The 15,634-nt window shown below is 42.0% G+C and overlaps 1 protein-coding gene across 1 annotated transcript in view; it reads right to left on the bottom strand.

Moving 5' to 3' along the window:
• The window catches only part of GARS1 (glycyl-tRNA synthetase 1), a 52,030-nt gene extending 37,091 nt beyond the window's left edge, over positions 1-14,939 (bottom strand). The window contains exons 1-2 of the mRNA XM_049893606.1: positions 14,655-14,939; positions 834-935 (exon numbers count right to left, since the gene is read on the bottom strand). Of these exons, the coding sequence (XP_049749563.1) occupies positions 834-935; positions 14,655-14,876 (324 nt within the window). The 5' untranslated portion in view covers positions 14,877-14,939. The remainder of the gene's footprint in view (positions 1-833; positions 936-14,654) is intronic.
• Positions 14,940-15,634: the final 695 nt, after the last annotated feature.

Below are 15,634 nucleotides of genomic sequence, written 5' to 3'. Positions count from 1 at the left end.
TCTCTCACCTCCCACCTTGGCATTCATTACTGCCAGATGTACGTCATTAATGCACAAAATAGTCAGACAGTAGATTTTTTACTATTGTTGTAAATGTGAAATGTCAGATAAGGAGACAGTGGATAAGTGAGGAGAGGGTGTAATAACGTTTTGATGCCATCACAAAGTAGCGCCCATTTGTTATTACAAGCCATTGTACGTACCTGAAATTTTTAATATTATAGGCTTTATGGGGGTTAGTTTGTAACTACGGGTTGTACCTAAGTAGGACATTCGTAATCCAGGGACTGCCTGTACAACGAAACCATTATTGCCAGACATAGGGAAACAGAATGCCTTCCGGGGAAATTAACAGAGCACATTAAGTCTGTGATTTGGGGCAGGAAGGAGGCCAGGAAGGCTTCATGGAAAAGGTGACCTTCTGAGTGCACTTTGAAAGGATAAAGAAGCCCCAGTAGCACAGTGGTTAAAGCGCTTGGCTGCTAACCAAAAGGTCAGCAGTTTGAACCCACTAGCAGCTGCATGGGAGAAAGAGATGGCAGTCTGCTCCATAAAGATTTACAGCCTTGGAAATCCTATGGGGTAGTTCCTATAGGGTTGCTATGAGTCAAAATCGACTCGATGGCAGTGGGTTTGGGTTTTTATTTTTCTTTTTGGTTGAAAGGGCGAAGACTCTGCCAGGTAGAGGAGAAGGAAGACGCACTCTGAATAGACAGAGATAATCAAATGATGCTTGCTCAGATACTTTCCTAGGTCTCTTCCACCCAAGAAAAAACTAAAGATGAAGAATCCTACACTTTCTTATATTTCTATTTTAGAATTCCAAGACTCACCTTTGCTTCTAGAACCCGCTTCCGGGCTTTGAGTTCAGCTACTGCTTTGTCTACATCTACTTGCGGTGCTTTATCTTCTTTCAGTTTTCGTACAAGATCTCCCTAGCCAAAAAAAAAGAATACGTGTTTAGGATTTGTTTCAGAAATCAAGAAAGGAATCTGTTTTTAAACATGTCTTTTTTTTTTTATTAACTTTTATTGAGCTTCAAGTGAACGTTTACAAATCAAGTCAGTCTGTCACATATAAGTTTATATACATCTTACTCCTTACTCCCACTTGCTCTCCCCCTAATGAGTCAGCCCTTCCAGTCTCTCCTTTCGTGACAATTTTGCCAGCTTCCAACTCTCTCTATCCTAGCATCCCCCCTCCAGACAGGAGATGCCAACACAGTCTCAAGTGTCCACCTGATATAATTAGCTCACTCTTCTTCAGCATCTCTCTCCTACCCACTGTCCAGTCCCTTTCACGTCTGATGAGTTGTCTTCGGGAATGGTTCCTGTCCTGTGCCAACAGAAGGTTTGGGGACCATGCCCACCGGGATTCCTCTAGTCACAGTCAGACCATTAAGTCTGGTCTTTTTATGAGAATTTGGGGTCTGCATCCCACTGATGTCCTGCTCCCTCAGGGGTTCTCTACTGTGCTCCCTGTCAGGGCAGTCATCGATTGTGGCCGGGCACCAACTAGTTCTTCTGGTCTCAGGATAATGTAGGTCTCTGGTTCATGTGGCCCTTTCTGTCTCTTGGGCTCTTAGTTGTCGTGTGACCTTGGTGTTCTTCATTCTCCTTTGCTCCAGGTGGGTTGAGACCAACTGATGCATCTTAGATGGCCGCTTGTTAGCATTTAAGACCCCAGACGCCACATTTCAAAGTGGGGTGCAGAATGTTTTCATAATAGAATTATTTTGCCAATTGACTTAGAAGTCCCCTTAGAGCATGGTTACCAAACCCCCGCCCTTGCTCCGCTGACCTTTGAAGCATTCATTTTATCCCGGAAACTTCTTTGCTTTTGGTCCAGTCCAATTGGGCTGACCTTCCATAAACATGTCTTTTAAAAATGTATCTGTGTAACACTGATGCAATTCAAATGTTTATTATGTGAGAGGTCATTATAAATAAAGGTCTCTGTCCTTAGCATTTATAATCCAGTAAAATATACAGAGAGGTAAACAAGTTAACTGCGTTCACAAGGTGAAAATATTCCTGATTGTTTCCTATTGGGATGGGGGAAGGGAGGAGAGAAAAGCACTGATGAAAATTAGGGAAGAGTAAGATTTGTACTGGGAACAGAAAAGAACAAATGAATACACCACCTTCTCCTTGAATGTCTCTCCTCTCTTGCTTATAAAAAATGACTCTTGGTTTTCTACCTATTTCTCTGATCATTTCTTATCAGTCTCTGCTGGTTCATCTTTCTCTGCCTTTTCTTAATTGCTAGAATTTTTTTCTTTGCTTGTTTTCCCCTAGATTATTTTATTCCCTTCCAACTACCTTCCACATGTACACTGATTCCTGGACTTCCAGGAATGTAATGGAATAATCTGGGGAAACAAGCAAACAAAACACTAAGTATATGGTCTGGGAAACCTCAAACTGACAAACCTGTCTGTTGACAGAGACCTTAGGCACCTGACAGAAGCAACTGCTCTCTGGAGGAACAAACCTTACATGTAGGCCCCTGATAATATTCATAGGTTAAAGTTATCAAAATAATAAGCACTCAACTCAAAATTTAAAAACGCACAAGAAAATGAGCCACCATGAGTAAGACTGAGCAGAAATTGACAAGTAACAGAGTTAGACCTAAAAAGTACTAAAATTACCAAATATGGAATAAAAAAATGTGTTTAAGATATTTAAAAAATAAAAGGAGGAATCAAAAACATGAGCAAAAAACAAGAGACATCAAAAACAAGCAGGTGGTTTGAAAAAGAACTATATAGACCATCTGAAAATTAATCATTAAAATTAAAAACTTAGGGAACAGATTAAATAACAAATCAGACACAGTTGAGGAAGAAATTAATAATCTAGAAGACAGGCCTAAAGAAAGTATCCAGAATGAGGCCAAAAGGCAGTTAAAAAAATAATAAAAGCAAGATAAAAAGACATAAAGCTGAGAATGTCAGAGTCTAACATTCATCCAACCACAATTCCAGAAGGAAAGAACGAAGAAAATTTGTAAGAGGTAATATTTGAAAAGAAAATGGCTAAGAATTTTTTTACTCAAGAATTTCTCAAAGGTGTGAATTCCAAGGAAATCCAAACAACATACAAAATACAAAAATCTATACCTAAACAAGTTGTAACAACACTTGTTGTTGTTACCTGCCATCAAGATGGTCCCTCAACTCATGGCCACCCCATGTGTTACAGAGTAGAAATGCTCCACAGAGTTTTCTTGGCTGCAATCTTTCCAGAAACCCCTGTTGACACAATGGTTAAGCACTTGAAGCCATTGCCGTCAAGTTGGTCCCGACTCATAGCAATCCTATTCCTAGGACACAGCAGAACTGCCCCATAGGGTTTTCAAGGCTGTAATCTTTATGATGAAGTAAAAGAGCTGAAAAGAAGATTTCAAAGGGTGGCTCAAGAAGACTAAGTATTATAATGAAATGTGCCAAGACCTTGAGTTAGAAAACCAAAACAGAAGAACACGCTCAGCATTTCTCAAGCTAACTGGAGAAAAAATTCAAGCCTCCAGTTGCAATACTGAAGGATTCTACGGGCAAAATATCGAACAATGCGGGAAGCATCAAAAGAAGATGGAAGGAATACACAGAGTCACTGTACCGAAAGAACTGGTTGACGTTCAACCATCTCAGGAGGCAGCAAAGGATCAAAAACCGATGATAATGAAGGAAGAAGTCCAAGCTGCACTGGCAAAAAGCAAGGTTCCAGAAATTGCCGGAATACCAACTAAGATGTTTCAACAAACCAATGCAGCACTGGAGATGCTCAGTTGTCTACACCAAGAAATTTGGAAGACAGCTACCTGGCCAACAGACTATAAGAGATCCATATTGTGCCCATTCCAAAGAAGGGCCATCCAACAGAATGCAAAAGTCATCAAACAATATCATTAATATCACATGCAAGTAAAATTTTGCTGGGGAAAAAAAACAAAACAGAACAAACCTGTTGCTGTCAAGCCGATTCCAACTCATAGCGACCCTACAGGACAGAGGAGAACTGCCCCATATGATTTCCAAGAAGCGCCTGGTGCATTCGAACTGCTGACCCTTTTTGGTTGGCAGCAGTAGCTCTTAACCACTACGCCACCAGGGTTTTTGAAAAAATGTTGCTAAAGATAATTCAAAAATGGTTGCAGCAGTATGTTGACAGGGAACTGCCAGAAATTCAGGCCGGATTCAGGAGAGGACTTGGAATGAGGGCTATCATTGCTGATGTCACATGGATCCTGGCCCAAAGCAAATACTACGAGAAAGATGTTTACCTGTGTTTTATTGACTATGCAAAGGCATTAGACTGTGTGGATCATAACAAATTATGGATAACACTAGAAGGAATGGGAATTGCAGAACACTTCATTGTGCTCACGAGGAAACTGTGCCTAGAACAAGAGGCAGTTGTTCAAAGAGAACAAGGAGGTACCGCATGGCTTAAAACCAGGAAAGATGTGTGTCATGACTGTATCCTTTCACCATACTTATTCAATCCGTATGCTGAGCAAATAATCTGAGAAGCTGGACTATATGAAGAACATGGCATCAGGATTGGAGGAAGACTAATTAATAACCTGCCATATGCAGATGACACAACCTTGTTTATTGAAGATGACTTGAAGCACTTACTTACTGATGAAGATCAAAGACTACAGCCTTCAGTATGGATTACACTTCAACATAAAACAAAATTCTGCACAACTGCACCAATAAGAAACGTTATGATAAATGGAGAAAAGAATGATGTTGTCAAGGATTTCATTTTACTTGGATCCACAATTAATGTCCATGGAAGCAGCTGTCAAGAAATCAAATGACGTATTGCATTGGGCAAATCTGCTACAAAAGACCTCTTTAAAGTATTGAAAAGCAAAGATGTCACTTTGAGGATTAAGGTGCACCTGACGCAAGCCGCGGTATTTTCAATTGTGTCATATGCATGTGAAAGCTGGAAAATGAATACGGAAGACCGCAGGAGAACTGATGCGTTTAAATTATGGTGTGGACTGCCAGAAGAGCAAACAAACCTGTCTTGGAAGAAGTGCAGCAAGAATGCTCCTCAGAAGCAAATATGGCGCTTTTGGATTAACATTATTAAAGGCATGGGGGTAAGTACAGTCACGGATTAGGGACGGCACTTTGTCTCATGTACACCGGACATGTTATCAGCAGGGACCAGTCCCTGGAGAATGACATCATGCTTGGTAAGGTAGAAGGTCAGGGAAAAAGAGGAAGACCCTCAACAAGATGGATTGACATGGCAGCTACAACAGGTTCGAACACAGCAACGATTGTGAGGATGGCACAAGACAAGGCAGTGTTTTGTTCTGTTGTGCACGGGGTAGCTATGAGTAGGAACCCACTCAACAGCACCTAATGAAAACAACCTTTAGGGAAGCAGACTGCCACATTTTTCTCCCTTGGGGTGGCTGGTGGCTTCAAACCTCCAACCTTTTGGTTAGCAGTAGAGCACTTAACCGCTGCATCACCAAGGTCCTAAAGATCACAGCCCTGGAAACTCTATGGGGTAGTTATACTCTGTCATATGGGGTCACTATGAGTCAGAATCGACTCAATGGCTCACGATAATAACAATCTTTATGTGCACAGTTCGCCAGACCTGTCTTCCGTGGAACCTCTGGGTGGTTTTGAACCACGAACCTCTGGATTAGCAAGCAAACTATGTGCACCACCCAAGCTCCTGTAATAAAACTACACTGACTATATTTAATAACCTCCAGATTCTGACATCTAGGATCAAAGAAATTGTATAGCATAATGCTTAAGAATGGTTAGTGTTAAAGACCTGAATTCGAATCCCTGATTAATTGTGAAACCTGCAGCAAACTGAAATCTCTCTGAACTTCAGTTTCCTCAGCTCTAAAATGGGGATGACAATTCCTCACTGGATTGTTATAAAGAGTAAACAGAAGAATTTAAGTGTTTTCAACAGTACCTAACATGCAATAGATATACAATAAATGACAGCTGTTGTGAGACTATAAACCAAAAAACCAAACCCGTTGCCTTCGAGTCAATTCCAAATCACGGCTAACCCACATGACAGAGTACAATTGCCCCACAGGATTTCCAAGGAGCAGATGGTAGATTTGAAGTGCCAACCTTCTGGTCAGTGGCCAAGCTCTTAACCACTGTACAACCAGGGCTTCTTATTATGCTATAAAACGCCTTAATTTGGATGTGGCCACAGATGCTTGAAACCCACTTTGTTCAGAACTGAGTTATTTTTCTCTGCCCCAAACTAGTTCCTTATCCTGTGTATATCCTCAATCTGTTAATGGAAACAGAATCTACCATTTACCAAGTAAGAAACATCACCTTTCTTTATCTTCAACATCTGGGTAGTTTTACTTCCCAATTTCAAATCTAATCTCTCCCTCCTCTCTTCACAGACTAGATTAGTGCAACAGATTACCGGTTTGTCTCCCATTGAGAAGTACCTATACTAAGACTACAACCGGGCCCCAAATTACTCTAGTGTGTCATTTCTGCCCCACCTTTGAAGGCCTTCTTTTCACAAACATACGACATCCCTAATCTGGTGACTATGCTTACCCCACGCTTTAATAATGTTTACCCTCATATCCAAAATATACTTCCCTTCACTTAATGGAATTCTACATCCTTTATGAAGCATGTCCTGAATATTTCAACATGATGGTGCCCTTTGAGGACACTTCTTCCCTTTAAGCTGTCTCAAGTAGAGGCTGGTTTTTCTCTCAGGGACTGGAGATGGGCTAGATTTCTTCCTTACCACCCTCTGTACTTTCAAACTGACTACTCCAAAGCCAAAAAAATAAACTCACTGTCATCGAATTGATTCTAACTTTTAACAGCCCCATCGGGTTTCCAAGGCTGTAAGTCTCTACAGAAGCAGACTGCCACATCTTTCTCCCACCGAGCCACTGGTGGCTTCGAACCACCATCCTGTCAGTTAGCAGTTGATAGCTTTAACCACTGTGCCACCAGGGCTCCTTCTGACTACTCCTTCCTCCTATTAAAATCCCAGCTCTTTTGAAAGGTGTCATCATCCTTTCCCCTCGTTACTTTCCAAACTCCCACTCTCTCACCCTCCGTCTGTGAGTCTCCGTCTCCTGCAACTCATAATACCTCCCAATGTCCCAGTAAAGAGGTTAAAAACTTGAATTATGTGAACCTAGAATCTAACTTTGCTTACATATAATCAGAAGTATTTCTCCATGGTTTTAACATACACTAAAATTTGCAAGCAAGTCACCAAAGGTGACGCTGTCTGTGGTATCCGAACAGCCAATACAACATACCTTTATCAACCTGCATTTGTGGCGACTGCATTCACGGTGAATCTACATATGGGTATAAGCATCTGCTTACTTCCTCCTAACTTCCAGTTGTCATAACCAAGAATTTATATATAAAAATATATATTAAGTGTATTATAAATTACTTTTCATGTAACATTTAGGGCATCATACGTACTTTTTTTTTTTTTTAATTTCGGTAGATTATATCGTATTATATTTCATTCATTCATTTAGATTTTATATCATCCCAGGATAGCAAAGGAGAATTCTAAAATATTTGTTATAGAAAGGGGACACTGGGTCAAATATAGTTGAGAACCATGGAATTAAAGTTATTCCTCTCATTCCTCTCATTCTCCTGGTCTGTTACTATACTAGCACTTTTTATTCTAGTACCCTAGCTAAAGAACACTCCCAGTTACTGGCTAACCTTATTTTACCATCTTCATTACACTTAGAATACTTGAAGTCACCCTACCAATGAATGCACTGGCTGATTTATTTACATGCATTTTAGCTGTCCCTGTAGGCTCTTTGGAGTCCTGGTGGCGCACTGGTTAAGAGCTCGGCCACTAACCAAAAGGTCGGCAGTATGAATCTACCAGCCACTCCTCGGAAATCCTATGGAACAGTTCTACTCTGTCTTGTAGGGTCACTATGAGTCAGAATTGACTCGACGGCAATAGGTTTTGTCTTGTTTTGGTCTTGTAGGCTCTTTTAGGACAGGAATTCTGACATGTTCACTGGTGTACCCACAGAACCAAGAACAAAATCTGGTATAGAGGAGGCACTCACGTATTTGTTCACTGATATCACTACCTAAACTCAGTATAGTGCAAAGCACATAGTATTCAGCTAGTAACTATTGACTTATTTTTTACTCATTCAAGGAGGTGCAGTGGTTCTTTTCCCGGCCTCTGCCTGTCAGAATATCCATCTCATAAATTCTCCCTAACTGTGTTTTCTGATGGCAGTAAGGACCCCGGGAGAGCTTTTGCTTTCAAGAGGGGGTGGCAAGTAGTGGTTCTTTTTGGATGTCTGAGAGACAGAGGCAAGTAGTTCTTTTGAATGTCTCCGCTGTGTTTTAAGTATTGGTGCTTCCGCATATTGTATCTACTTTTTCTCTTGAAGCTTCTTAAAGGCCACTGGCCAGCAAAGCCTCAAGTAAAAAAGGAGGAAAAAAATTACAATTAGTTTCCTTAAATCATTTTTTTTTTTTCTTTTAGAGTTCAAGGTTAGAATTGTTGCTGTTGTGTGCTGTCAGGTCAATTCAGACTCATAGCAATCCTACAGGAGAGAGCAGAACTGCCCCATAGGGCTTCCTGGGCTGTGATCTTTATGGGAGCAGATTACCAGGTCTTTTTCTCCAGCGGAGGCTCTGGTGGTGTGAATGGCTGACCTTTCGGTTAGCAGGCGAGTAGTCAACCACTGCGCAACTAGGGTTGCTTAGAATTAGGGAGCACGTATTCAAGCAAAGGCTAGCTATCACATGGAAGTAGTGTGGATTCCTACCTTGACTTAATCAACTCTAAAGTCTTAGTGAAGCAAGAAAAATAGCCATGCTTATTCTGAATAATGGGACAATTAAAATTATACTTTATAATGACCCAATCCTAAAGACAAAGGAAACTGAAGGTGATCTGGACATAGAATAGAAATACTTAAGAATTCCTGATTTCTGATTTTCTTCTTCTTCCTTCACAACCCAAATACAATGTGCACGTGTGTACGTGTGAATGAAACTGATGAAAAACATTACCAACATCTCTAAATCACCCTCAAGAATCATCAACTATAAGCTTAGTACTTGCATAAATCCTTACCATAATGAAGTATATTAGAACTAAGAGTCTGTAATTATAAAAATTATAAAGCAGAGTAGTCGTTAGATGACAAAATCATTTCAAGAGATATTCTTCATATGTATCATGGCATGTATTCAGATGACCAAAGGGGGAGAAAAAAAAAATCAAGAAAATATTTTCTCACCTTTGCAAGATGTCTGGCTTTAAACTGTACATATGTGAGGCTAGAGGGGTCTTACGTAGGATTAATGAGTTCATCTCAGATTTCTAAGTATCCTATAACTATTAACAAAAAGATGATAAATATTTCATTTGCCCTTTGTAGATAAAGCAAGAGTTTTAACTGGCACTCGCAGTTCAGAAAATCAAAGCAAGGAAAAATCCAGGGCTCTTCACGATAAGCCTTCTAGCTACTACTTAGATTTGAGTTTTATTTGTGTCCTCCTTACCCCAATAAAACAAAACTTGTAAGTGCTGAAACAGAAATTGTATTAGTCATGCATCTTAACCTAAAGGCTGGCTAAAGGCTGGCCGTTCAGACCCACCCAGTGGTGCCACAGAAGAAAGGCCTGGCAGTCTGCGTCAGTAAAAAGATTACAGCTGAGAACACCCCATAGGGCAGTTCTACTCTGCAACACGTAAGGTGGCCAAGAATCAACATCGACTCCACAGCAATGGGTTAACAAGCATCATCTTATATTTCAAAATTCATAAGACATCAATTCTCTTGTAAATGTTCAAAAATGTTAGCAAGCCAACAATCCCAAGAAAACATGTGTGTTCCGTGCCTGCAATGGGTTGATAAAACCAGCATTCCAATAAGCCACAATCATTTCAGAACACTACCAAGGGAAGAATTCTCAGAGTCCCTGTGCGGTGCAAACAGTTAACGAACTTGGCTACTAACCAAAAGGTTGGAAGTCTACCCAGAGGCACCCTGGAAGAAAGGCCTGGTGATCTACTTCTGAAAAATTAGCCACTGAAAACACTGTGAAGCACAGTTCTACTCTGACACACGTGGAGTCTCCATTAGCCGGAATTGATCTGACAGCAACAGGTAAGGAGGGTAAGCATACTCGGCACTTTGCGTGAATTATCTTATTTTAATATTTATAATTCCAATTCCATATTATAGATAAAGAAACTTGGCCACACAAAAGTTAAATAATTTGCCCAAGCCTACGAGCTAACAGAGAGCTGAGCCAGAATCTATCCAGCTCTGGAAATACAACTTCAGAGCCTATACACTAGGCTATACTGCCTCTGTTATTTAATCCTCATCAACACAAAAGCAGGCAGGGGTACAAAAACACCCCATCTAGCAATTCTTCAAATCCTCTCCTATTGACAACTATTAAGTTCCACAAGAGATTAAAAAAAAAAAATCCTCCTTTGTTATTTTTCTCCATACTAGTTACTTTGTTAAAGCATCAAGCTATATTCGCCAAAATCATTTCAGAAAAAAAAAAGACGACACTTGATTCTTCCTGGCTCATGTCAACCTCATCTGCGTCAGAGTAGAACTGTGCTCCATAACGTTTTCAACGGCTGATTTTTTGGAAGTGTAGCACCAGGCTCTTCTGCCGTGGCACCTGTGGGTAAACTTGAACCTCCAATCTTTTTGTCAGCAGACAAGCCCTTTAACCGTTTGCACCACCAAGGGATTCTCCTTTAAGCCCAGACAGTGACACTAAAAATAACTCACCAAATCTGTATACCAGTCCCTCCCTAAACCTCCAGATAGATAAAATTCATCGAAACAGTTACTGCTGGCAGGAATAAAGATCTTGAGGCATATATTTCTTAAACTACTTGAATCCTACCTAATGTTTAGACAAAGCCAAGGGAAAAAAAAATAAACCAATTGTTGAAATGAGAAAGTGATTAACATAGTCAAATGCCAAATGTGATGACCACAGAAAAGTAACATTTAGGGCACTAGGCAAAAGTAGTGTTGGAGGTCAAAGGCAGGTTGTAGTGGGAAGAGTGAGTGGAAAATGAATGAGTGGAAGGTGAAACCCTTGGCTGTAAAGGAAAAAATGAGCTGAGGTTCTGGGGGGCTGCATTCGAGAGAGAAACCTAAACCTGTCTTAATCGTAAATCAGGTACTTTCGTTCCCCTAAAGCAGTGCTTCTTAAACTTTTGGTCTCAGGATGCCAAAATACTCTTAAAAATTGAGAACCCTAAAAAGCTTTTGTTTATGTAAGTTATTTCTATCAATATTTACTGTCTTAGAAATTAATCCTGGAAGTGACAGGCTCTCTCCATTCATTCAAAAAAAAAAAAAAATCAAATGCCCAACACTCAAGTTCGAATAACAACAGTTCGTCAGACATTTTACAAATAGTGTTCCATGAAAAAAGGGTGGATGGTTCAGCTCGCCATGCAAACAATCACATGGGTGCTTTTCCTGAGACAATCCACACTGCAGTATGCTCTACGCACACTTCCCACTTCATCACACAGGACATTAAAAATATGTGTGCTCATGGGTCTGGATTTAATAAAATTAATAATTTCTATGGCTTCATCAAGGACATTCTTAAGCAAAACTGACTTTAACTGTGAGAGTGTGACAGAGAATACAATGACCACTAGTGTGATTTGGTGCTCCTGATTTGATTCACACTAAGGGGCCAGCAGTTTGACTCCCTACCACCTCTGCACCATCAGTGCAGGTGTCAACACAGTGAAGACGTAATTAACATCTTAGTTTTATTATGAAAACGGTTTTGACCTTGGGGACCTTCAATGTGCAGAACACACTTTGAGAACCACTGACCTAGAGCAACATGGCCCAAACAAGACTCTCCAGTACAAATTTTCATCAAAAAAGGATAAAATAAGGACAATATATTAGACTTTTTTTCCAAAGCTAGGCCTCCTAAATATAAAAGACTGTTCTATAAGTTTATGATCTGCCTTTTTGTTTTGCATGTATTAAAATATCCTGCCTTTTTTGAAATGAGGGAAATTAGATGGTAGTACTGGTTTTTTTGATGTTCTGTTTTGGCAAAATAAAGGCTGGCCAGCCTATGTTAGCTCCTAATTTAAAAAAAAAAAAAAAAGAATTGAATTGCCCTTCCCTGGGCAGCACAAAGGGTTAAGTGCTAGGCTACTAACCAAAAGGTTGGCTGTTGGAATCCACCCAGAGGTGCCTTGGAAGAAAGACCTGGCCATCTTCTTCCAAATGGTCACAGCCATGAAAACACTATGGAAGGCAGTTCTACTATGAAACACAAGGGATTGCCATGAGTTGGAATCGACTTGACGGCAACTGGTTGGCCCTTATTCAAACAACCAATGCAGTTTTCTAGATGCTCTGAACCTGACCTACAAGCTCCATAACTAATTCTCCAGAAAATAACTAAGAATATGCTGTGGGAAAATACTACATTTCAGTCAATCAACAAACCAAACTTTTAAAGAGCAATGGCATCCACATAGGATAGTTTAGCAGATCAGTCCCCACTGCCATCGAGTTGATTCCAATTCATAGTAACCCCATAAAACAGAGTAGAAATGCCCCCATAGGGTTTCCAAAGCTGTAAATCTTTAAAGAAGCAGACTGCCAGATCGTTCTCCCACTGAGCTGCTGGTGAGTTCAAACTACTGACCTTTCGGTTAGCAGACAAGTGCTTAATCACTGTACCACCAAGGCTCCTCAGTGGATCAGTAAACTTATACAAAACACATACCAATAACAAGACCGGTCATTAAGCATCTTAAAAGTCACACTCAAGGGGTATCTTCAATTGTACAAACTTTACAATGGAAATATATAAAACGGATCGAGGTGACAGGGTGTCTCATTTCCCCGCAAGTGAAATAAAGGGGTCAACTCCACCACCCACTGCCATCGAGTCGAAAAGGGGTCAACCAGATGTTCTTTAAATTCTCTTCCAGCTGACATTAAGCATGATTCAAGGAATCGTGTAGTTAATTGATATTTGTGCAGCCCTATAAAAGGATTCAAACTAGCTTACGTAAACTAACGTACATACTTGAAAAATATAAGTACAAAAAAAAATTAACTATTAAGCCAACATAGACAATACACAAGATAATAATAGCATCAGAAGTCTGTTCCATGATCAAACTTGATTTAACTAGTTCCAGTCTTACAGAGGGGTAATTTGCATTGCAGTTCCAGGCTAACGTGGCAGAGGGAGGGGTTTGGGTGTGTGTTTTTCTCCAAATTAGATGTATTCTCCTTTATAAAGGGAAGGAGATAGAAAAAATTGAGTTACAGAAAAGACAAAGGAACCACACCTTCGGGGAGGCTGGAGAGTGGAGGAGATAACAAATAACCACACTCAGTGTCCTTGATACTAATAATAAAGAAGAAAAATTTAAGTCCACTGTGAAATTTCAAAATAAAACACTACTAAAGCAGGCAGGCTCAAATTAGAGAGAAGCGGAGATTGCAACGTGGCAGAATTTGCAGCAGCTCTGCCCCAATGAATTACTTAGGAGAGCCGGTTTCACCCTCTTTAGCTGAGACAAGTTATTGCATCAGGCGCTGGTGCAGGAGGAACCCGCTTGGCGTTTACTACTAGGTCACGGATCCCTGGGGTCCTACTGCAAGCTTGGCTCTACCAGATTGCATGTGAGAATCCCTTTAAAATAATCTTTTCTTTGCCCTCTCTAAATTCTGATCTCTATGCAGTGCCCTAGGAAAAGAAAAGGCCTGTATTAAATCATCAAGCCCTCCAGCCCAGGAAACCTCCCTCCTTCCACAAAATTAAATTTCAAAGCGGTCCATATGGAGGATGGCTGATTCACCGAGTAACTCAGCAACATTTACAATTTCCCAGGTTTACGTTCTCACTCATTCCAAACGACCCTTACCCTCCAGTCAGTTCAGAAATCAGAAAAGGAGACGGAAGAGAAAGACTATGGATTTACATCATTATGAGAAAAGAAGGTTCCACACCGCCCCACATTCACGTTTCAACTATTTATATTTTCTCAGCCGATCCTTCGGATAATTAAGCACTCAATGAAGGAAGATGAAGATTAAAGAGATAGAGAACTGTAGCTTCGGCTCACAACTGACCAGAGAATGAGGAACCTCGACAGCCAGGATGCACAAAAAATGAAGCAAAGACTGGAAAATGAAGTTAAGGAGGTTCCACTAGGACACGAAGAGAACCAAAGGGTCACAGATCCCAGGGCAAAGCCCATCGCAGAGAAAAAAGGCGCGGACAGTAACAAGGACTGGGAACAGAGAACAGATCGGGAGGGGAGGGACGCGGAATGTCAAAAGGGATCCGAGTGAATCACCCAAGGAAAGGGGAAGGAAGGGGGCCCGCAGGGGTGGGGGGCAAGGGGACGTGGTGGCCTACAAGCGCGGAGATGGGTCCAAAGCTGGGGAAACGAGGAAGACCCCAAGGAACGACGGGCTTCCAGAGAATGAAAGAAGAGTAACCAGCGGGGATGGAGGGGTGCCGGGGAAGAGAGAAATGACCACGTGGGTCCGGGGACAGGAGAGTCCGGGGCCGAGAAGGGGACACCCAATGCCGGTACCTGCTGGCGCACGGCTAGCCTGAGAGGTGCCAGCACCTCTTCAGCCCCGGGGCCGTCCATGCTGCTCCGGGAGGCGGCCGCAGAGAATGAGGTCCGGGGGCGGGAGGGCGTGCTGAGGGGCTGACGGGACGCGAGCGGAGGCCGGGGCACGAGCGGGGAAGTCAGCGACAGCAACAGAGCGTAGCGGCCGACTCTGAGCAGCGCCGAACGCGGAGAAGGCATGAGCCGGCAGCCCGGGGACGTCCAGAGGGGGCGGCAGCGGAAGCGGCGCGCGCGGCCCTGCCCGGAGCATGATGAAATCGCCGCGTAAACGCCGTGGCGCGCACGCAGTCGCACATTCCCCACCCCGCGACGCGGCGTCGGGTCGCCGCCAGCAGATTCAACACAAAATCCCGGAGGAAGGACCCGGAATTCTTCGGCCCTTTTTTTAATGCTACGAGCTCTCTCCACTTTGTGGGCCTGGTAGTGCTGCGAGGTTGCAAGTAGCCCCATGCGAACAGATTTGCACAAAATGCGTCAGCCCACTCCAAGAGGGTGGACGTTGATGGAGACAAGCCCCATAGTAGACATGCAAACTGAGACGCACAAGGACTTTTGTTGCATAAACTTATACTTGGACACTGAGACTCTAGGAGACCTGCTTGAATACACATTCTGTTTCTGTTCTTTCGCCCTGAGCCTTAAAGGTTCATAAAACATGAAATCAGATAGGGAACTAGACTTAATGTTGCCCAAGCTCCTCAGATGAGGAAATAGACTCAGAGAGGTTAGTGATTTGCCCAAGGTCACACAGTCATTCCCTGCCAGGGTCAAGGCAAAAGCCCAGGAAAGGAGGAGGAGGAGTATGGGGTAACTAGAGACTTTTTGCACAAGGTAAATTCTGATTATCCTTTGCTGGACTTGCAGAGACGAGGAAAGGCAAGAGGCATCAACGGAAAAAATGAGAAAAAGAAATGATAACCCAGGTGTGTGGAGATGAG

The sequence above is a fragment of the Elephas maximus genome, chromosome 8, assembly GCF_024166365.1.
Source record: "Elephas maximus indicus isolate mEleMax1 chromosome 8, mEleMax1 primary haplotype, whole genome shotgun sequence".
Taxonomy (NCBI): Eukaryota; Metazoa; Chordata; class Mammalia; order Proboscidea; family Elephantidae; genus Elephas; species Elephas maximus.
This window is presented reverse-complemented; position numbering and strand designations above follow the sequence as displayed.